Source organism: Polyodon spathula, chromosome 22 (assembly GCF_017654505.1).
Source record: "Polyodon spathula isolate WHYD16114869_AA chromosome 22, ASM1765450v1, whole genome shotgun sequence".
Lineage (NCBI taxonomy): Eukaryota > Metazoa > Chordata > Actinopteri > Acipenseriformes > Polyodontidae > Polyodon > Polyodon spathula.
In genome coordinates this window covers 22,857,976-22,882,593 of record NC_054555.1, presented here as the reverse complement: position 1 = coordinate 22,882,593, position 24,618 = coordinate 22,857,976, and the positions used below count along the sequence as shown (strand labels likewise).

Below are 24,618 nucleotides of genomic sequence, written 5' to 3'. Positions count from 1 at the left end.
CTCCCAAATCTTGTGAGAATGCGAAAGATGTATTGTTGTGAAGCCTTGGTTCTTGCACCTTTTAAGGTTATGCTAAGCCGTTGCTGCCATCTTGTGGTTTTATATGCTACAACAGCTCTTTATTAGCATATACTGTACTGTGTCCATTATCTGCCAATTGTTGTAGATTACATGGCGGTTCCACACCTAATAATGTGATGTACATTGGTAACTCATTAACAATCACTTTACGTAGGCATTATTTTACACAACAGCATCGTAGCCTGATGTTAGTGCAGTATCAACGATCTCGTTCTTTCATCAAATCAGTTAATCAATTTTCATGTCTGCTGTAATACCGTCGTACCACAAGATGGCAGCACCGTGCAAGTTTCGCGTGACATGCGGAATCTATTGCGCTATCAACCCTGCAACCATAAACCAAAACAATTTATTTAAAGTCAGTGTAATAATGTAATGGCCCTTCTCTGTAAAACCCTCATTGTTGTCTAAAGCTAGTTTCAAATGTCACTTTCCTCACTTTTAATGCCAGTAATACAATAAGGTTTTTCTCATCTATGCCAATTCATATGTTTTCCATATTTTTTGTATTAATATTATTTTTTATACTTTTCTCTGTATATTTGATTGCTTTGAACTTGTCCCTTCTCTGATTTTACCATTTGTTTTGTAATTTTTTTGTAAAAATATTGCAATAATATAACATTCCTTCATGTCTGTATGTACAGTTAATAACACATTAAACAATGTTGTACGAATTTTTTGAACAGAATGTGTTTTTTCTTTATTTTTTGTCACAAACATGGTTGTCCCTTAGTTTTGCTGTCACTACCATCACAAAGCACAAATTACAGAAAAATAAAGTTTTATAAAAATGTATCTATTTGGTCACATGCAATTGAGGAAGACACAACAAAGCATATGTAGCTGATGGAGGGAGCTTCTTCATTTTATGTCTTTACTATGAAGAAAGATTAAGGTAAATATTTTCAGTTATGGGGTAATGTTAATTACGTGTCATTACCAATCAGGTTGTAAGTTGTGTAAATTAATTACAATTTTAAATATATGGTATATTGTGATAAAATGTAAGTTTACCAAGAGATACTGTATTATGTAGTATTATGTAGTGTTATAAATCCTAGGTTTTAGGCATGAAAAAGTGTTAAATGTCATTACCGCAACACTTCATTCCCATCACACATTCGACTGTCATGGTAATGACAGCACCATGCTAGTAATGACAATAATACAATTAATCAGTATATTATTGTGAATTATATTAAGTTTATTGTGGAGAAAGGACATAAACTAAACTTAATGAACTGGCCGATGTAAATGCATCTTAAAATATCCCCCATCCACCCACCTTATATGCAAGGTCAGTCTCTTGCTCTGTCAGTCTATTTTTCCATTCAATTTTATTACAGCAAATCAAATTTCCCCTACTGCATCCAGTTCAGTAATACTTACCATAGAGAATGTGCATATAAACATTTAATTATAGACATTTTTTAAATACATTCTTTATCTGTTCACTATACATTTTCATTATTATCTATACATTTTCATTCTTCTTTTTCAGTAAAAAGAAACCAAAGACATCTGCTGAGAGGTCAAGTAAATAGTGGGAACAAATTAAAAGTGATCCTGTGAAATATGCAGTTTCTTAAAAAAGAAAAAGAAAGATACCTAAAAAGAAAACAAAAGTGGTATTATTACATATCAAAAAGAGAACAAAGACCCAAAAGATGCAAATGGAAAATAAATCAACAAAACAAGACTCCAACTCCAACAAGACACAGATGTACAAGATTTCATGGCTGTGAACACACCGCCAGTGTCACCACATGATGACTTGCCTGCCCATCAGCAAGGCAGGAGAAATGCAAATTCCAAAGGACGGAGAAAACCTGTACAAAACAAGAAAGCGGCTAACTGATGCACAAAAGGTAGAGAAGTATAAAATAAGGAAAAAGAAAGGCAAGTTGCTTCAAAGATCATCAGTGGGAAGATCCTGAAGAAATACAAGCTGATGAAAGAGGCAAAAATGGCATTTGGATTTTTTTTTCAGATTGCCACTGATGTGTCTGAGGAAATAACTTGGAGGATTCTGAGGATTTGTTTCTGCTCAAGTCTAGATTTCTGCAAATGTTTCAATCCTCGTACTGTTCTCATGTCAATGCCAGTGCACCACAATCAAGAACGGGAATGCACGACTGAAATTGAATCTATATGAGATATTATTGAATTGTGGGAAAGTGGTGTGTTGTTGTCTATGATGGTGATCCTTATCCTGGCATTGTACAGGATGTTGATGCTAGCGATTGTGCTCAAATTAAAACAATGCATCATGTTGGGGTAAAGAGATTATTTTGGCCAATGAAAGATGATGTGATATGATGCAAACAAGAGATCATTGTTGGTATAATTCCAGATCCGAAACCTGTCACAAAACGACATATACAACTAGAGACCCAGGTCTGGCAGGAAATTTGTGCCCGTTTTGGACTAGTGTACCTCAGTTGTCCAGGTTCATTATCAGTTTTGTTTGAAACAAAATGTCCACTACAGGCAATACAGATTAAAAAACAAACAACAACAACACAACAACAAAAAAAAAACTCAAGTTTAAAATGTTGTTCTAAGAATTACAATTTTAGTAACTTTTGTAACATAATTTTATGAATTCAATATACTAAAGACAATACAGCTACAATTACCTCTAAGTTTGAGGTGCTGTTTTAAGAATTACAATTTTAGCAACACTAATGACAGTACAGATAAAATGAATTGTAGGCTGTTTCATCTGTTACTGTAGCAATTACAATTTTAATAACAGATATTTTTATGTTAAAGGTCATTCAAGGCATTTTTTATTGTTTGTTTGTAACTTCCACCACAAACACCCACTAACATTATGGTGTGAAAATAATACAAATAAAATGTACAAAGTAAATGTTTGTGTGTCATTACCAGAACAGTCCTGTCATTACCAAAACGACTGTATCATTACCATGACTATTATCATTACCTTATGTATCATAGCCATGCTAAAAACCAGGTAAATATTAAGGTAATATTAAAAAAATGTTAGGAAAATAAAATTATATTTACAAAACAATTATGTAAACAATGAGCGATTATAAAAAAATCAAATTTCTTAGAAAAGAAATATAAAAAGTGTCATCTTTAATATTAAAAAGTATTTTTAATGTAGTATCCCTTATCTTTACAAGTACATAAACAGTTGAACTCTTCATTACATTATTTGCACCTTTGTATATTTAATTAAAATAGACTTTTAGGATTGTGATGGTAATGATTGTGGATTTAGGATTGTGATGGTAAATGTATCAGAACACCTCAAGATTTGTCATTCATATCCTTTATATACCTTACCGCGTGAAAACCGCGGTGTTAGAGTTTCAGTTTTCGGTCAGTAATCATGTGTGAAAATGTTAGACCACTTTGTGCTTTAATTAGGCATCTTAAACAACTTCTAAAACGCCTTATGCATTTTACCATTTGTGGCTGTGTGTTCCTATGATAATAACTCAAAATGACAGCAACAGCACCCAGATCAACTCAGAATGAATGCATTATAAAACAGTAAGGGAAATGATGCAAAGTAATTGAAATGACATTTGAAGCTAATAATATAATTGTTGTAAATCTGAGCACCTATGCTATTTGCAGACTGGATATGCAATAGAAAACCAGCAAATATGTTTTCATTCACCAGCAGGGAATAACTCAATCCCTATAAAGCTATGACTGAGAGTTCTTCTGTCACGCTGCTTGAGGGCTGCAAGCCCCACTGCTTACTTCCCTTCACTTTCACAAGCATCGCTCCCCAGTACTCTATTGCAATCTGTCAGCAACATGAGAACCACGAGAGAAGGACAACAGCTAATATTGCAGCTTTATTATGGTCTGTGTGCGTAATGCGGTTCTGGGCAGGCTGATGCGCTGGCGTGTCTGGATCCCAGGCCTGGCAGAGTGTCCTTCTTTAGGAGCTCGACTTGGAGGGAGTGTCAGCATGCAGGTTATGAGTTCCAGAGCGGCCTGCGAGCCCCGTGCTCTCCATTCACAGTCAGCTGAGCACAGGTGCACAGGACAAGGACAAAGGGAGCTGTGTGTAGGGGTGTCTTAAGAATAGGACAGAGAGAGAGAGAGAGAGAGAGAGAGAGAGAGAGAGAGAGAGAGAGAGAGAGAGAGAGAGAGAGAGAGAGAGAGAGAGAGAACTATTAAACAATAGTGCTAAAATAATAAAAGGAACTTATTAAAGCCAGTGACATTTGAACTAGGGTCTTTGTCATTGTCTTCAGTACCAGCTCATTGTCTGAAACAGCCTCGAACTGACAGGTGCCTCTCTGTCTGTCTGCAAGGCATGATAAAAGAACCAATGTACTGATAAATGTATTTTATAGCATAGTCTGTACTCCTGCATCACAGTTATCTTAGTTAATGTTTTTGCCTTTTTTAGATTCACTTTGTTTCTCGTTTTTTGTTTCAGTCATGTGAAATCTAGAGGCTCCCTGGTGATGTGCGCAGGGTGTGGATGCAGAAACAAATGAGTTCCAGGTTGAGAGTTTGGGCAAAAAAAACATGGATTTGGGAAATGAATTGATTCCAATGACGCTACATTTTTTTCTGTGTCAATTCCTGGATTTCCTTGTGCATGCTTCAAGATATCGGATATCTGCTTCCCTCTCACTCACAGAAACACTTTCATTCTTCTGCCAACTTGCACCAGCTATACCCCGCCCCCAGCTCCCTCTCCATGATTGAACTGTATAGCCACACAAGACCTATTACAGCCAGGATCCAGGCCAAATGAAATTTCTGCCAAGCAGCCAAGAGCATTAGGAGGCTAAATCTTTCAGATCTAACACAAGGAATCTGAGTTTGAAAGCAGCTTTGTGCAGCCCTCCCCCCCCCCCATCACTAACTAGTGAGGAGACAGGCTGCGTATGTGACCTGAGGACTGGAAGGGAAAGTCAGCTGGTGGCCAGGGCCTTAAAATGATTGGAGCTAACAAAATTATTCCATAAATGTGTAGTTCTGAAAGACAGCTGTATTTTTCATTTCAAAGCATTATATCTGGTACTGCACTAGGTTCAACAAATCTCAGTTTGCAGGCCTTGCTTTAATTTTACCTGGAGAGTGAAATTGTCCCCACCCCTTCAGTTTGTCAGTAACCATTCAGCTCCTTCCCCTAATAACTGACATGCTTTGCAGCCAGTGAGACGGATGTGTTCTCAATGCAGTGATTATTATCCATTATTGTCTGTATGATATTCAGTTATGAAATGTATCCAAAGTCAAACAATGAATTTTACTACTAACTAATTTTACTATGTTACTGCAGTAACATCCACTAGTTTGCAGCTGTGCAGGGTGTTTTGCGTCCTTGCTGTGACACCCTGCAGAGGCATTGTTCCTCTTTTCCATGCCAACTGCCATCCACACAGCTGCATGGGGGAGTATTGAAGGGAGTGGCTTTGTTATGATGCTGGTAGGTTTAAAGTAACCTGCCAATAGCGAGCAGCTTCAGTCTGTAATGATGTTTGAAACCGAGTGGTGCTTATTGCAGTGACTCGGATACTGTGTTTGTTTTACATTTCTGTGGTGCTCTTTGGTTCTAGTTGGCTGATATATGTAATGTAGGCTGGATCAGCCACACAATTTCCCTCTCTTGCAAAGAGGGTATAGTGGAGGAGGTCATACGTATGCCACACATTTTTCCATATACCTGGATATGAAAAATCATGAAACTTATTAATGTTATTTAGTATAAGTTATTGAGAATATCAGATTCTGGGCGGATAGGGTGGTGCCTGTCTGTCCGTATATCCAATGAAAGCACCTTTACACTAAAAAAACATAAAAAGAATGATTCCCTTATGAACCTTCACTTACTGGCATCACAATCACCTAAACTAATACAAACCGGTTACCGTGGTATCGTATCAGTACCAGAGAGGGTGGTACTGTATCAGGTTCTGTTTCAAGTCCATTGTGTTGCCATTGCTGGCAATGCTGTGGTCTGTTAATGGCTCTGGGTTTCTTCAGGGTAACACACTGGGGTTGGAATGGTATTCCAACAGCAATTTGTTTTTGCGGATGCTACTGTACTCTCGATTTTTCTCTGCATTCTTGAAGTCAAGGAAACGGTTTCCAGAGACCTTGGTATCACTTTCTCAGACTCTGAAGCTCCCACAGAATCAAAGCCACTGGGGAAAACAATTGAACACAAGCTGGGAGTTATTTCTGCGTACAGTTTTGGTGAGGAGAAGATTCTTCTGACCACTTTGTGTGCTACAAAAAGCAGAGCATTCATATTTTGGGTTCCAGTTTGAAGTTTTGTTCTATAAGAATTTTACTTTACAAGATCTGTGTCAGTTGTTTTATGTGCATTACCATAACCACTAGGCCACCCTGCCTCCATCCTAGTCCCTTATCTATAACCACTAGGCCACCCTGCCTCCCTCCCAGTCCCTTATCTATATCCACTAGGCCACCCTGCCTCCCTCCCAGTCCCTTATTTATAACCACTAGGCCACCCTGCCTCTCTCCCAGGCCCTCAGTATTAAATGCTGTTTTACGCTTCTTTCTCCCCAGTTCCTCTGCTCCAGTTGTGTTTTATAGTGAAGAGCCACACAATTCTCAGCACAATAAAAGTGGAACACATTAATAAAGCTAGTAAGCAATGCCTTTTAAAACCTTGGTTAGCACTTGTTACAGGGCTCTTGCTTGGAGTTTTAGTAAAACTGCTGGTGACCCCTAGAGGGCACTGCTGGCACCCAGACTGGTGTCAGTAGAACACAGAACACACTTGTTCACATCTTGCCTGTTTTGGGAGCATTCCCAGGCAGCCAGAACCATGTTCCCAAGCCAACTAGTCCTATTTATATCTATGAAGACAAGCTTTTTACTTATTCTTTATTACTTCTGACGTTAGACACTCCTAACATCTGTACAACGAGACAAAGAGAGACACTCAAGTGGACCAGGGAGTGAGGGCTGGTTTCTGTTAATTGACATTAGAATCCTTACCTCATGAATACAGGTGTCTTTTGTGGAAGATTTCAAATACATATTTCAGCTGTAGTGTGCAGCAGTATGGGTAACTATTATGTTTTAGTTCTTTTGCAGCATTGGTCAGGAACCAGACTATTCAATGACTGTTTTCATAATATTTAATTATCTGTATCAGTTTTAGTAAAACATACATTTAAATCCCAACTTGAAGCACGGTGGATCCTTTGGCACATCACAGGAGGAGTAGTCATGGTGACAGAGAGTAGTACAGTTATGGGTTGTAAACCGAGGGCAAAAGTTAAGCAGATCAGAGGAAATGTCTTGCCTTTAAACAATACCTACTCCACAGTGTGGGTCCACCAGTCCAGCAGGCTTACAGTATTACAACAGGAAAAAGGAGTCTTTTATATGTGATTGCGCACACAAAAGATTCCAAGACTACCACTGTAGTTCTGTCCCTGGAGACTGTGATTTACACGTACATTAATTTATATTGATTTATAAATCAGGTTACATTATCCTGTGTAGTTTTGAATAAAGCTATAGCAAATATATTTTTATTTCTATAAAACGATGCCTGGTACCATATTGGGTTAAGGAACACTTGCATTTTCCATGCCTTACTTTCAGGTAGTCTGGTACACTTGCCTTCTTTCCTGTCTTCAGCCTACAAGTCACATCCCCTAATGACTGGGGGTTTTTTGCAGCCAGTAAAATGCTTTGAACCCAAAGACGCTGCTGAGGTGAAATGACCAAGGGAGGGTAAAAGACAGGTGGATTAAAAATACCACATCTGTTTTGATCTAAACAGATTATTTTTTGTGCTAATAGCTACACAATTCCATATAGACCACTTCATCTTTAATTGTGCGTTGCAGCCTTTAAAACGACATTCTCGTTTATTTATTTATTGGCTTCCTTTCATTTGAACTAAGTTTACAGTTAAGCAAAACATCTCACAAAACGCGCCTTGTATCAGCGGGACAATCTGATACACCACGGGCCATTAGTTTTAGAGGTTGGATTGCAGACTTCGCGTCGTAGATGTTGATTTATTGACCTTTTTGTTCCACAGTAAAATTTGCACCAAAACCAAAACTTACATATTAAACAAACAAAGCATATTGTTTTTAATTGAGCAATACAATTATGATAACTTGTAGATTGGTGAAAAGAAAAAAATAAACAATTGATATTTTTACAATTATTTTTATTTTTTCAATTACCGGTGCATAATTCAAAGGCATGTGTTTAAAAGCCTGTGTTTTCAGTCTATATAAATAAATAAATAATGAGAATTGCTTTAAACTGCGCAAACGATTGTGGTACCCAACGAATGCGCCTAGTTTCTTTTATAATTTGCTGCAAGGGAAGTATAGATTTATGTTTAAAATGGGCATTGTTAAAGCTATCCGCTTTGATTATTACTGACCTGTATGAAAGAAGGGGAGGGAGAGGAGTTGTGGGGGGAAAAAAAGGTGGGGTCGGCGGGTAACTCGACTGAATTTCAACCAAAGCCGTGCGTTACTATCAAAACGAGCAGGAGCGAGAAACACGCAGCAAGACTGGGAGGGCTTGCTCCAAGACTAAATTTTAAAATCATAGCAACGTTTCTAGTTCAATTCTTGAAGGAATTGCTATGTTTGCATTTTCATACAGATAACATTGCGTGGGAGAAACCTAGACCCACTCGTTTAATTCTTCCTCAGCTACAGCTAAATCACTTTTTATTTTCAGTAGTTTTTGGAAAAGGGGGGTGCGATTCCTCTAAATGAGAAAGGAGCGTTTAAGTGGATTGTTTTACTTGGAACAGGTTTTTGTTTGAAGGGAAGCAAAAACGGCAGCCGCGTTGCCACTCGCATTGCAGAGATGATGCATTTTTGTCGTTTTTCGTTCCCTGTACTATGCCGGAGAAATTTGCAGTGGATTGTGTTACTGCTTTGCCTCTCGCCAGAAGTACTAGGGACTTGGGGGGCTGGTCTGTACAAGTATCCGAGCGGGGTTCAGCACGGGAAAGAGCACACCGCAGCTTCACCTAGCAATGGGAATCACAGGAGGTACGGGTTTTTATACATATATAAAACAATAGTGAGATTTGTGATTTTGTTTACAGGTGTTTTGACTGCAGGACTCTTTTTTTAAACGATGTAACATCTAGATGGTTTAATTAACAAAACAACATTTCTAAATAGATGCCGTATCACAGCAATACTTTTTAGTATATTAATACAATACCCATACTCTACGATTTTTAATTCAGAGGTAGCTTGCAAGTAGTTTAGTATATAACTGCAAAGTTTAAAAACTGTAAACTGTAAAATACATTTCTTAATACACTAAAAGCACGCACGCACGGACACACACACATACACACACACACATATATATTGGGAGGCGAGTTCAAATACAGTACTTCGCTGTGAGTCTATAATTAAAAACAATTATATTTATATAATAATAATAATAATAATAATAATAATAATAATAATAATATGTCTGTGAATAATGAATACACATACGTTGTCTTATATGACTCATTGTGGCCCCGTGCACACCGGTGCGGTGTCCTTTGAAATGTCTACATGCTGCATATTATAAGATGTGTCATATTGCTTATCTCATAACGGGATTTGCACATTGTCCGCCGGTTATATTGGTTTCCTCGCCTTTTATGCTCCTGTCATTTTAATGTACTCATACCCTCTCTCTCTGTCTCTCTCTCTCTATCACTTTAGCGGGTTCCCTTTTCACTGAAACCCAATCCCAACAAGACGATAATTGGTAGCAGCAAGCGAAGCAGTTATTGTGTTTACCGCTGCACAAGGATCACGTTTCCATACTTTAAAGTTGCTTCGCTTTCCCCTATGGATGGTGGTACACATTGCACTCTTGCTTTTCTCGAAATGAATGAATCCCGAGTACGGAGCACTTGCTGGATTCAAGCCACACACACACGGGGCTGCATAAGCAAATTAATTTCGCCTGCAGACATGGTTTGAATCGTGTTAAACGTCCTGTTTGTATTCGCATTTTTTATTGTTTGGGCAGCTGAGAAAACGACATCTGGATTAGATTGTGTGGGTGTGTAATGGTTTTCAAGCGAATTAGCACCAACAATAAAAGGCAACAGAACTGTTACTTTTGGTTTAGGTGTCCTGTGTGGAAAGATTTTTCGCCTAAAAACAGGAGGAAAGCTGGCATAGAGCGAGCTGTGGGAGTCAGAGGTAGGCCATGTGACCTAGTGGTTTGCGCTGAAGGACAGGGAGAGAGGCAGTGTGACCTACTGGTTTGAGCTGAAGGACTGGGAGGTAAGCATTGTGGCCTAGAGTTGGGCTATAGGGGCAGTGTGACCAATGAACTGTTTATTAAACTGAGTACTGGGAAGCATGGTGTCTAGTGGTTAGAGCTGAAGACTAGCAGTGGAAAGGGGATATTTTAGAGGGGTGTCACTGTGAACACCTATCCAGCATGCACACGTCTTTTTTTAAAAAATTCTTGAATGTAATGCATACAATGTCCAGTAGGTGAGTTTGGAGTATTAGGGTATGTTTGTTTATTTCTGCAACAGCCCGATAGGGCGCTGCAGACCCATAGACAGTCGTCTCATCACCCAACATTGCAAGATAAAACACTTCTCACATTCAAATAGTAATACAAAAATATTCATTGGAAATATACATGTTACGTATTTATATTTAGAAACGTTTTTATTTATTTATTTTTTATAAACACCGGTACTGCTAATTTTAAATAAGCATTTGTGTAAAAACTAGCCACTTTGCAAAATTTAAAAATAGTAATTCCTCTGCTTAAACATGAAAAATACTGTTTTGTTTATATATTTGCCACCTCTGCTTTCATTGTTAAATAGTAATCAGTAATTAGTACAATTCTGAGAGACTGACTTCTATGAACACGTCACTTAATTCACGCCAAGACATATGGTGCTGCTCTGAAGAATGCTGTTGACTGGCACACCAAGCCTACCTCTTCAGTTGCACATTTTCCAAGCAGGGGAGTGTCAAACACTCTCAACAGGGGCCCTGTCACTCTCCTCTGAAGGCTGACTCTATTAGGCAAGCCTCTTTCATTCATCATTGAGGACAGGCACACTTAGAGGGGTCCCATGTGAGCATTTATTCTTTCCATTTTGGAAAAGAGGCCCCTGTATGGTGTCTTTCTATTGATGTAACACCATTTTCAATACCATGGCCTGAAATAAACTTCAGTGCGAACAAGATAAACCAGTACCTATCTGCAGCACTGACCACATTATATCTAAAATGGCAATGCAGACAGTCATTGGCAATGCAATGGTAGCACAAGGTTATTTAGAGTTGTACAGTCTGAACTATGAGCCAGTGGTATCATTTTCATATTTGAACATACAGTATTTAGACACATTGCAGTACCATGGTACTGTATTACTGACACAGGACTATCATATCAGGACCACCGTGCAATAGTTGTAACAAGTCCATAGTGTTGCCGTTGCTGGTAATGTTGTGGTCCGCTAGATATGGTTCTGCTAAGGTTTTCTTCAGGGTGATACACTGGGGTTATAAAGGTAGTTTTCAGGCTTTTCTATAAACTTGTAGCATAGAGCAGCACTGAGTGTTAATACCATAGGAAAAAGCCAGGCTGTTACACATAGGTTATCAAGTTTGGACAGCTGTGACTCCTGACTTTCCTGTAAACATTTACAATACTCTAATAACAGGAAAATCGGCTGGTTTATTATCTCCTTCCTCCATGTTCAAGCCCTGGGCTCTTTTTCAGGAGCACCGCCTACACTAACTATTGCACTGAATTCAATGCATGTAACATTATAGTGAGGATGAGCACATTAAAAGACAAAATACTCCATCAAAGGCGTGATTCAAGACATATGTGCTTTCCCGTTTCACTTTAGGGCAAGGTGAAGGAAGAGGGGAGAGCACTTAGTTGGTTGCTGACAGTAGTGTTCTGTTCAACTTTTTTGTTTCTATGGCTTGACTTCCTTATTTGTCAAGTATGCTGGCTTTTACCATAGTTTATATTTAGAACACTACATTTAATAGTATGTATTTAGTTCAGTTATTTGTGCTAGGCTAGGCTGCAGTGGGACTGTGATTAGAGAGAGTGCCTGGCTGCAGTTTGGAAGTAGTGGCTTTGAGTAGCACAGTTCTTAGCGCTAGACTGCAGTTTGAAAAGTAGTGGGTTTGAGTAGCTCAGTGGTTAGAGAAAATGCTGAGCTGCAGTGTGGAAAGTAGTGGGTTTGAATAGCTCAGTGGTTAGAGAAAGTGCTGGGTTGCAATGTGGAAAGTAGTGGGTTTGAGTAGCTCAGTGGTTAGAGAAAATGCTGGGCTGCAGTGTGGAAAGTAGTGGGTTTGAGTAGCTCAGTGGTTGGAGAAAGTGCTGGGCTGCAGTGTGGAAGGTAGAGGGTTTAAGTAGCTCAGTGGTTAGAGAAAGGCATATCAGACATTACAGAGGGGTTAACTGGACCGTGGCCCTGTTGAAGCCCTGGTTAAAGAGGGCTATCTTTACTGCTGTGTTTGAGGTTAAGACAGCTGTTATTTCCTCCCAGCCTGGTTCTGTTGAAATGCTATGCCCCATCGAGCAGTGTGAGGCTGGGGCTGTGTCGTTAACCTCTGACGCCAGTGGAAAACAGCCTGCTGCAAGTCACACCACCTCTGTTACTGCCCTCTAAAATCTCCAGTATACCCTGGCAAAAGATTAACTGGTAATTAAACATGGTTGTGCTGTAATGAGTGTGAAGTCACACTGTGTATAAGAGGTCTATATTGAAGCTCATATAACAGTGGCTTAGGTGTTATCAGACAGTGGGTACAGAATGAGGGTAGAGAGTGGATTGCTGCCATATAACGGTTCTATTGTGATGAAAGTGCAATGGCAAGGAAGACCATTGTAATTGTATAAAACAAACTATAAACCACTGGCAGGAATGAGAGGGTAAGTGAGTGTTGCTTCTGTCTAGTTTCATACTGTTAACATTCTCATAATGTATCTTATACACTTGCTTTGAAATTGGGCCTAGTGTGTTTATACAGCGAATATTGCATCCTTCACAAAAAGGTGAGCTGTGAGAGGTTTTTTTGTGATGAGACAACAAGTCCACAGTCTTTCTAGGCATGGAAAAAACAGGCAAGCAATGGACACTGTATTTTTGCGAAGAGAGTAAACTGTTGACCCTATCTACATATGAGGTGGGTCGGGGCAAGATAATGGTAACCTACACAGAAGCTTGAGAAAAACTTAAAGCCACAATACGCAAACGCATCACGCCTCTAATGACCTCTCTAGTAAGATTTAGAACTCTCTACAACATGAGTGCAAAGTGATAGAACTTTTAATTCAGATAAAAAAAAATCTACTAGGAACTAAAGAATACAATTAGAACAGTTTGCATGAAAGAAATAACATTAACGGTTCAATTTATATACATCAATTGTACCAAACGGGACCTCGACATTGAAAAAGGATGACCCAGTTTAGTCCCGGACAAGGTCCGCAGAAGAAGGCCCCACACTCCCTCGACACACCCTTTGAAACCCCATTGAAAAACTGAAATGTCTCCTCACAAAAGGCCAGCCTTGACGCATCCCATTAGCCTCTATTAAGAACCTGTCAGTCTTTGAGAGGCTGTGTAAGGAAGGGCCACTCTTTTCAAATGGAAACACTAGAAAACCCTCTTCTTTCTCCCCAGGTCTCTTTTTCATGTCTTTTGCCTTATAAAGGAAATGGAAGTGCCAGTGTAATGGCATTATGGGACACATGGGAGCCATGGCAACAGTGCCTCACAAGTAACCGATTGCCTTATATAAAGGGCTATCTAATAAAGGGGAGCTGTGTAATAATGATTCATTCAGAGGAATCAGTTTTATCAGCATCATCAGTGGTCTCAATTCATTGTAATGTCTTTGAGGTCAAAGTGTGTCAGTCAGTGGTTGCTTGATGACCCTAACCCTCTGAGCAGTGCAATGCCATCATCTGGATTTTTTAATCTAGTAAATTAACAGATATTGGAATTAGACAGAATTGGATGGGGAGAAAGGCGGTCTTCTCATTCGTAAATTTTCATATGTTGTTAAACTTTTATTTTATTTTATTGAGACATATATGTTTATGTGTTTCTTTTAAAACTGCACATTTGGACCTGTGTAATGGTAGTCGGAGTCATGGAATTATATCTGTTGAGAAGGCGTGGGGGAGTTTAACACCCTGTGAGTCACAGGTAGACTCTACTGCCCAGATTGAGACCACTGGCTTTTAGCCACATATCAGCCAGTGCCAGCCACATGAGTCAAATTTTCACAGAGCCTAATGTCATAATTAATTCCTTAATTGTAACGTTTCTTAATGGTCTAGTTACATTCAGATAACAAATGGAAAGAATTCTAAACACGCTGCAAAGAGGGGGAATAGTGAATACGGTCAAAAAGAAATGTACTGTACTGTGGGTACATATAGTAAACATGTAATTGTATTTTAACATATGATGTCTAGTACTGCTCTTGGTTCAGGAAATCTCTGTTTAGAAGCCATGCTTTCAGTTAGTGTTGCACTTGTTTGATCATTTTACCTAAAATGTGTAATTGTCCCCACAGTTCAAGGACTACATCTTTTGCCTAATGTAGTGCCAGATATCATATTTTATAATGAAAATACATGTTTGCTATGACAGTGTTTCTTTCAAAACTGCACATTTAAGAAGCATTTTAACTAGTTATTAGTTTAGCAATTGTTTACACCGATCTATCAAACTATTAAGCAGTTTAATATTGTTTCATGTTATTATTTACTGTAGATTTATTTTATATAAATTGTTCTAATTTAAGTCTGGTTACAGTTTTTCTGGTTTTTTTTTTTTCTAAAGAAAGATGCTAGAAAGTTCATAGTATGCTGATCTTATTACACTGACATCAATATGAGCAAATGTAACAAAACTGCCCTAACTGGGAAGTGGCTTTTACTGAGATGACCTTTAAATAGGTTTTACTCTGTCTAAATTTGGATTACTTAAGAATGACATGATCCTATTGTTTTAGATGTTACTGTTTGACCTAGTAAACTCCATGCATTATTCCCATTCTCCCATCACAGGAGGCCAGGGATAAAGATTATGAATAAACATGAAATGTGTCCTATCAAATCAGTCATAACACCCAGTAATAAATTATAAACTGGAGTAGTCAAGTCAACAGTAATTTAGTCCAGTAAGCAGATGTTTTTGCCAAATGTCTTGTTTGATTTTTTGATTGCTTTGACCGCTAACCCTTGATGGGAAAGTACACTTCAGGGTCACCTCAATGTGGGGTAATCTGGCGAGCGTTCCTGCTTTAAAGAGCCCCCTCCTGCAAAGCCCAGCAACATCTGCCATTGATTACAGCAATTCAACTTTCAGATTTGCCAACTCTGCATTACCTTCTTAAATGAGATGGTTTGTGTTGTGTTGTTGCCAGAATCACACTTTGTTTTTGGTCTTTGTGACTCTCTTGAGGAGAGCAAAAAGCAAGCAGTGTGGGATTGGGAAAGAGGCAGTGTGGCCTAGTGGTTAGAGCTGAGCGACTGGCAGTTAGGCAGGCTGATCTACTGGTTAGAGCTGAGGGACTGGGAGGGATGCAGTGTGGCCTAGTGGGTAGGGCTGAGAGACTGGGAGTGAGGTACATGTAGGTTGGTCTAGTGGTTTGAGCTGAGGAACGGTGGGAGGTAATGAGGCCTAGTGGACAGAGCTGACGGACTGGTAGAAAGAGCTAACAGGGAGCGGAGTAATTATAATTTTCCATGCAGCTCTGTCTCTAAGTCTGACCTCTAAGGAATCAAGTCACACATATATTGTGAAGTGAAAAAGAACAGTGTCTAGAGTAGGGCTATAATGGGGAGTTAAACACAGCAAAGCAGGGCTTGCAAGATTCTGGTCTGTACCATACTGCAGGCAAAATTGACCCCTGTCTTTAAATTCCTGTCTACCCACTGCTCTCCACAAAGAAGGGCTCTGTGTTTCTACAGTACGAGTGCAGAAAACAATCAGTTATCCGTGGCATGCTGCTAGGGAGTGAGACAGCATGAAACAGGGTCTGGATTAAACAAGTCTCTACTCCAATCTGCAATCCTAGAGTTCAGATCTGAAAGGAAAACATAATTCATCCTTTCTGATGCATTGTTAGGGATTTGTGGCATTACTCTAGTATGAATGACAACCTGGACAGATTGCATTTCGCTGAATATATTTACTGGAGAGTGGGTAACAAATTAGTAATTGCAGTCAAGAAGCATCTGCCAACCGAGAACTTGACCATCTGAGCAAACTCACAACAGGGAGATGCAGCATTTATATATTCCAGAATACATGTCAGTAATTCCATTTGCACTATGAACAAGTTAATATGAGGGTCAGCTCAGTTGAACACAATTGTGTGCTACATACTAAAGGTGTGAGGGGATGGACTCTACACACAGGGTGTGGTGAGGGGATGGAATCTACACACAGAGAGTGGTGAGGGGATGGACTCTACACACAGGGAGTGGTGAGGGGATGGACTCTACACACAGAGAGTGGTGAGGGGATGGACTCTACACACAGAGAGTGGTGAGGGGATGGAATCTACACACAGAGAGTGGTGAGGGGATGGACTCTACACACAGGGTGTGGTGAGGGGATGGAATCTACACACAGAGAGTGGTGAGGGGATGGACTCTACACACTACACACAGGGAGTGGTGAGGGGATGGAATCTACACACAGAGAGTGGTGTGGTGAGGGGATGGACTCTACACACAGAGAGTGGTGAGGGGATGGACTCTACACACAGAGAGTGGTGAGGGGATGGACTCTACACACAGAGAGTGGTGAGGGGATGGACTCTACACACAGGGAGTGGTGAGGGGATGGAATCTACACACAGAGAGTGGTGAGGGGATGGAATCTACACACAGGGAGTGGTGAGGGGATGGAATCTACACACAGAGAGTGGTGAGGGGATGGACTCTACACACAGGGAGTGGTGAGGGGATGGAATCTACACACAGAGAGTGGTGAGGTGAGGGGATGGACTCTACACACAGAGAGTGGTGAGGGGATGGAATCTACACACAGAGAGTGGTGAGGGGATGGAATTTACACACAGGGAGTGGTGAGGGGATGGACTCTACACACAGAGAGTGGTGAGGGGATGGACTCTACACACAGGGAGTGGTGAGGGGATGGACTCTACACACAGAGAGTGGTGAGGGATGGACTCTACACACAGGGAGTGGTGAGGGGATGGAATCTACACACAGAGAGTGGTGAGGGGATGGAATCTACACACAGAGAGTGGTGAGGGGATGGACTCTACACACAGAGAGTAGTGAGGGGATGGAATCTACATACAGAGAGTGGTGAGGGGATGGAATCTACACACAGAGAGTGGTGAGGGGATGGAATCTACACACAGAGAGTGGTGAGGGGATGGACTCTACACACAGGGAGTGGTGAGGGGATGGAATCTACACACAGAGAGTGGTGAGGGGATGGACTCTACACACAGAGAGTGGTGAGGGGATGGAATCTACACACAGAGAGTGGTGAGGGGATGGAATTTACACACAGGGAGTGGTGAGGGGATGGAATCTACACACAGGGAGTGGTGAGGGGATGGACTCTACACACAGAGAGTAGTGAGGGGATGGAATCTACATACAGAGAGTGGTGAGGGAATGGAATCTACACACAGAGAGTGGTGAGGGGATGGAATACCCAGTCATTTTGTTTATGCTAAATCATTGGTATCCTTACTAGGTCTGTCTGTCCATAGGGCACGTAAGTACAGAGATGGTTTTAGTTCTTGCAAATGGTGACAAAGAAGGTAGACAAGTGGTTTGCTACCATGAAATTACTGTGAGTATTCTTCTGTAAACGTCTGGAGGCTGTTTATGAATTCCAAATAAGTTCCCACTCCGAAATGACTTGCATTTTTCATACTTTGTCCTGCAGATTTCGAGCACAGGCCTCAATTGATCCAGTCTCAGCTTGAGATGTCCTGTGCTTTCAAACATATGGTAGCAGTTATAGGAGCAAGAATTCAAACTGGCTGCGTGCAGTTTGGGGTTTGAAATGGTACAGATCCACCACAACTCCCAGCACAAAAGGAATGTAGGAAAGGAAGCACATTCATGTTTTTTTTATTTAATTCCAGTTGAAGTTAACTGGGGTTTTTTTCCAGCCACATGTATTAGTATTATGGAAAGTAATATTGTTGTGTGTATACATATATTCAGTGTAAAATAATGTTAATATAACACTATTTAACAAAGTTGTAACTTAATATAACAATACAACTGTGCCTTTTCTATAACTAGATCCTTATGTGACTGATACATTACATTATTTTATTAGTGTGCTATATGTTTTCTTTGTTTATTTAGTCTTCTTTCATAATAATATACAATGTATTACCATGCATAATGTATAGCATCATTATATTTATAAGAATGTGCTTATGCACGCTGTCTGGACACTTTGTTAGGACATATACCTAATATCAGGTGGACTCGCCATTTGCACTTGTTACAGCCTTGACACGACTTGCTTGAAGGTGTATTGAGTTATGGTAATCCCTTCAGTCAGAATTGGTGGAGAGATGTAGGCAGAGGATTGTAACAACGAATGCATTGTTCAAGTTCATCCCTTGCATGCTCAGTTGGATAAGGACCCGGGGATTGTGGTGTTCGTGGAAGATGCCTGAAGTCTGTGTAATGCTCCTCAAACCATTTGTGCTCAGTTTCTGGCACTGTGGATGGGTGCATTGTCAGCTTGAAAGTAGCCATCGCTATCAGGGTACAAGTTAAACATTGCGGGTGGACTGGATCGCAGTGGTCCTCAAGTAAATTACATTCGCACGGCCTTCAAGAACAGTCAAGAAGCAGCGTCCAGGAAAACATCCCCACACCAGAAGGCACCAAATTGGGACCTACTAGAGTTGCCAAGAAGTGCCAACCTTGCATCCAAAGGACCCCTTAACAGTAGTGATAAGGCTATGATATTCTGTAGGTTGCTGAGTGTATCAGAATCTGGGAATGTGTGTGGGTGAACCTGTCCTTTCATTTTTACATGTGCTGTAGATACATTTTCTTCATGATGCTCTGTGGGATTTACACACAGCTAGGAAACTATGTTACTAACAATCTTTTTTTTTCCCACAGGAATTGGTGCCCGTACTCCGTTACGAAGACAGTCAGCTGCCAGGTCCAGAACGGCACCACCCTGCAGAGAGTCTACCAGAGCTGTCGCTGGCCTCAGGGCTGTACGGGGGGAAGGTAGGGGTACAGAAATACTAACTTTATAGAACAACAAAAAATGCATCCAATCAATTAGGAGAGTAGTGATCCCTCATGTATTGCTGGATCATGATTCTTTATATATTATATCGTATTGCCATAGAGGTATATTTTATTTTTTTCTTAACAAAATAGTCCCTCATTAAATGATCATTTGACCGTATTATACATCATACAAGTAGCTTGTCAGGACCATCACATGTATCGTGATGTGCATCGTTTCGTGACAGGAGTGTATCGTTACACCCCAATAGTCGACTGAAATAAAGCTCATGTAGGACAAACATGGATCAGTTGATATACACATTCATAGAGGTTATGCAAAACCTCAAATCTTTATCACTGTTGTAGTTCAGTTCATGGATGACTCATGATATCACTCAGGATAAAAGTACTGATGTGAAACCTGCAGAGGGTCTGTGTGTCTGTGTGTGACTGTGTGTGTCTGGCTTTCAGCTACCGCACGGTGCTGAGGCCCTCCTATAAGGTGGCGTTCCGGACAGTGTCCGCGATGGAGTGGAAGTGTTGCCCTGGTTACAGGGGTGCACACTGCGAGGCAGGTAAGAAGAGTGGCTATGTCAACTGCCTGACTATTCGACTCATTGTTACAACTTTAGTACCAGGCCTCTCCGTGGCTGAAGCTGGATTTAGAGATACTGAAATAACTGAATTTATCCAGCTTCTCCAGCATTTCTAAATTCAGCACTGCTGAGTATTGAATAGTTATGGATGTCAGTTGGATTTGCAAAGCGGCCTTCTTTTGTTTTGAGAAGTGAATACGGGCAGAAGGTCAGAGTTCTTTTAATGCCTCACAACAATGTGGTTTTGGGTGCTACTACTCCATGTCACAGATGATAAACCAAGGTGCAATATTATAATCCAAAAACACTCTCAGAATGGTGATGAGGAAGATGATGATGATTATTATTACTATTATTACTTGTCATTTTTTTTCTATTGGTGTCATTAACCAAACTCCAGACATTTTTCTCCACTGCATTTCAAATAAAACTGATAGTTTTTCCTCCTGGCTTGCTTGAGAGAACTTTCTCTCGGATTTCTTGAATACAGAGGAAAATGAAATGGTTCAATTCCTCCTCGTCCGTCGCTGTGTTTGCACTTGTCTCTGCAAGGGTCTGTTGTTTGTGGTCACTGACTGTGGATTTGGGTAGAATGGGCCAGGCTTCTGCATTTTTAAATGTGGGAAGGTAACCTGACAGGGTAAGGTTTCTGCCCTCCTCCCCTTTCAGTTGAGTTGAATGTATGAGTTGAACCTATGAAACAGGTATTGCCAAAGTGATTACACACCTAATAATATTGAATTTACATACTGTAAGACTGGATTACAACCATTGTAGGTTTTTCATCTCATGAGGTAAATAAAGCCATCAAAAGCAAACACTATAAAACAAAAATGGTTGATTTTTTAAATATACATATAGGCATGAGAAGTCTTGGGGGATCTGGGGATCAAAGGAGATGCCTGTCCATCTGTCCTTAATGAATTGCTATCTCAGCCCATTGAATTGGAAAGGGTCTTTTGCTGATGTCAGTATTTTTTTACTCATTAGCTGCCCAGAGGAGATCCATTACATGACAAGTCCTTGAATTTATACATATGTATAGAACAACTGATCATATTCTTCTAGAACTTGGTTAAGACATTCTTTAGCACCATTTATTGAGAGTATCAGAATCTGGGGATCTAAGACAATAGCTGTCCATCAGTATTTACATATGTGCTTACAGTATATTACCCTTACATTATTACATAGAGTGGAGATAGATCAAATATCATTTCTTATTGATACACACGACTCAAACTATAACTCGCAACAGGAAGCCAATTTTTACATCACAGGAGTAAATTGACATAACAAATAAATCAGGCATGTTAGGGACAGCCCAATTTACGCAAAGTGTGAGTTACATATGACATTGCTAGATAATGGCTGTTTATTTGCTCCTTGCTTGTCAGACAAATCCTGGCAAAAGGATCCGATCTTGAATTGTTTTTGTTGAGAAGAGAGGCTTGTGCAGTTCAAAGCTTTCCTCTGTGCTCCGCCCCGCCCCTCCTTTACCTGACAATGCAGCCTGTGTGTAGAAAGGGCAGGTAAGGTTTGTAAGATGGCTCAGGTGCCCATGGATAACAGTCGTAGCTCAGTGGAGGTGCGGAGGACCTGACCAGAGAACCACAGCCTTCGTCACCCGAGATGCAGTGATTGTAATAGCCGGGTTTACTGGAACAAAGTCTGTAAATCACAATTGGTTTTGGATGATGTAATAATGTTGAGCCTTCTTAATTCCACAGATTGTATTACGGACCTATTTGTCATGGGTTTAAAATTGCAGTCTTTAAGCTGCAGGTTTTTTTTACATTTAACTAAAGTAAATTCACTAATCCGAACCAGTACAGAATAGTGATTTGAGTGTCAAAGGTAATCTGAATCATGCCTAATCCTTTTTGTTTTATGTTTGATACGTATATTTAAACAGAAATCAGTGACCACCCTTTGAATAAAAAATACACGTACAGATGGTAATGTTTTACAAGCTTATCACAGAATTATGATATTGAAGTTTTGTTTCTACAGCTGCTATACAGTAGGTTAGTCTGGATAACTAGTCTTCTGTAGAACTACAAATATGATGTGTGCAAAACTTCTGTGAACTTCTGATAGTTTGCTAATGTGCACCACTTCAGCGCCACCTATTGACTGCAATTCTCTGTGGTGCTGTATAATGATATTGAATTGTATCTACAGCCCTACTCTGGTCTTTAGGACTATCACCCTCAAAAGCAGCCCAGAGTGCCAACAACGACTGATCATAATACATTTTGAGAAGGTGATTATCATCCAACCCTGGCCACATATGAAAGAGCATTACACTTCATGAATGCATTCAGTTATTATGTGCATGTAAACAAGAGGCTAGAGATCCCTTAAACATGTATAATACAAACAATATAGCAACAGATGCCATGTAGATAACATGTTAACTACGCACACAAACCTTCAGAATCACATGCATCTGATGTAACATGCCTATAAGTATTATAAGATGTGACAAACCCAAAGTACTGGAATTGGAAAACCTGTGTTCATGTACATTTCTTTAACTCGGAACCATTAACACTTTTATTGATATCCTTGAGATCTATTTAATGATGTCCATTTTTCATAACATAGTGATGAATGCTATGACATGTTATTAATACTACTTAACATGTTAAGTGAGTTTTCAAAGTGATTCTAAAGGCTGCTGCATGTTGTTATACAGTGTTATGTGAAGTGGTATACATTTACCATAGAAGCAGTTTCTAAATAAAAGTGGAGTTCCCTCTTTTTCATCAGCAAAGTCCAGGGCCAACTCTTGATTCACATTTTAGTAATGTTGTTCTTTCCCTGATCACAGAGCAGTGTGGTTTCAATTGGACATATCGTGAAACTGAGCACATTTGGCAATCGGGCAGAATCCTATCAAAATATATTTAAACTTTACGTAAAAAAACTAATCTGACATAAAAAAAAAAAAAAAAAAAACCCAAAAAAAAAAAAACCAAACAAACATGTATTTAACATCATGTAATCAAAGAAACTACAAAATGGTATCACAAAAGTCTACCGGAAGTGTAATGGTAGTCCAGTATTTCATGTTAGATTTTGAAATGTCACATTTTTAAATTTTTGTCAAGCTTCAAACAGATTACCATTCAAAACTGAATTAACTTTTGCGAGGGTGTCTTTCAGATAGCACCCTATGGAATGATGTATAGTAAGTGAGTTTTACTGGAATTATTTTGTTAGTGTGAAGATCAGAATGTGTTGGTGTCTAGGGATGTCATTTGAATTGATTCCCAGTACTGTTGTATGCTATTAGCATTCATACTGTGGTTCTGGGTTCTGCTGCTCCAGTATTGATTTTTTCTCTAAATCTGTCTCTGAGATTGTCTTGAGAAAGTGCTAGCAGCCGTCATCATTCCAATAAAACTTCTGCTCGTTTCTTGGTTCAAGTCATTAACTAATTGTTCTTAACGAATATACTATTTCAATTAATACAAAAATCTAACTCCCACCCCCATTTTTTTCTTTGCAATTCATAATTGATGTCAAACAGCTTGACATCTTGTGATTGGTCAGGATTTGACCTTGATGCCTGCTGTTGCCGGGTAGTATTCTCAAGAGCCCAGTCCTGACATTGTCTGGGCCCCTAGGTCAGTGGAACTGCAGGCTGTGGTTTCACAGAGATTATATCGGGCACAGACCTGAGTGAGCTGTACAAATGTAATCTTTGATTTTGCAGCCGAACGCAGCTTTTCAGTAGCCTAAACTAAGCTGTATAGTTTAAACACAGGCTTGTTTTAAAGTTTCAAAGAATAATATATAAAAGAGGCATTTTCCACATGCTTTCTTCAGTGTAAAAAACATTTTAAAATACTGATTGGAGCTTTGTGGATCTCTTGTAAAAACCTACTGCTTATAACCTTCATTCATGCTAGCCAGTTCCCTGTACCCCATAAAGTGATGGCATTTCCTTTTCCATGCTTTTTAATGAGACTGGTCTGAATGTGTGTGTCTTATAAAAGTTTACTAGGTCGATGCATAGTAATCTCACAGCATGCTGAACATGACAAGGTAGCATGCTAACGCACTGCTCCAAACAGGTAAGATATATTCAGGGATGTGTATATGAAGTGCTATAGATCCCCATGTCCGGTATTGAATAATGCCCATCATTTTAATACAAAACAGTTTTAAATGTGAAACAAGCTTTCCTCCCTATTCTGAAGCTCGCTGGCCCTTCTGTCAGTTAATGAGACTGATACTCCTGGTACTATTAGCAGCAGTATCACAGGGTGTCACAGAGCTGGAGTATTTAAAATGACTTGTATGATAACTTTTTATTTTCTTTAAAATGAAAGGGTATTTTTCAAACTGTCTGGCACACTAAATATTGTAGAATTTGGTAGTCTTTCAACAGCGACAGTCGGATTAGGAAGGGTATTATTTGCTTTTCTTATTTATGGGTGAAGGGAATAGTAGAAACAAACAATGTTTCTCTTTTACATTCTTCAATTTATGTCTTTGTTTAACCGGGTAACTAGAAAATGATCTGGTTCTCTTTGAACCTGCCAGCACGATACAACCGTTTCAGTGCAGCTTTTAAAGTGAACTGCTTTAATAACGATGCCAACAATGAAAAGCAATCTAATTCAGAACAAAGAACTCAGTATGAGGGGCCTTTCAGTGT

General features: G+C 39.7%; 1 protein-coding gene across 3 annotated transcripts in view; it reads left to right on the top strand.

Moving 5' to 3' along the window:
* The first annotated feature begins 8,523 nt into the window (after positions 1-8,523).
* The window catches only part of LOC121297318 (EMI domain-containing protein 1-like), an 83,337-nt gene continuing 67,242 nt past the window's right edge, over positions 8,524-24,618 (top strand). The window contains exons 1-3 of one of the 3 annotated variants that reach the window (XM_041223569.1): positions 8,524-9,104; positions 19,231-19,344; positions 19,822-19,925. In XM_041223569.1, coding sequence (XP_041079503.1) covers positions 8,917-9,104; positions 19,231-19,344; positions 19,822-19,925 — 406 coding nt within the window. In that variant the 5' untranslated portion in view covers positions 8,524-8,916. The remainder of the gene's footprint in view (positions 9,105-19,230; positions 19,345-19,821; positions 19,926-24,618) is intronic. The other 2 variants (XM_041223568.1, XM_041223567.1) reach the window with 2 other exon arrangements.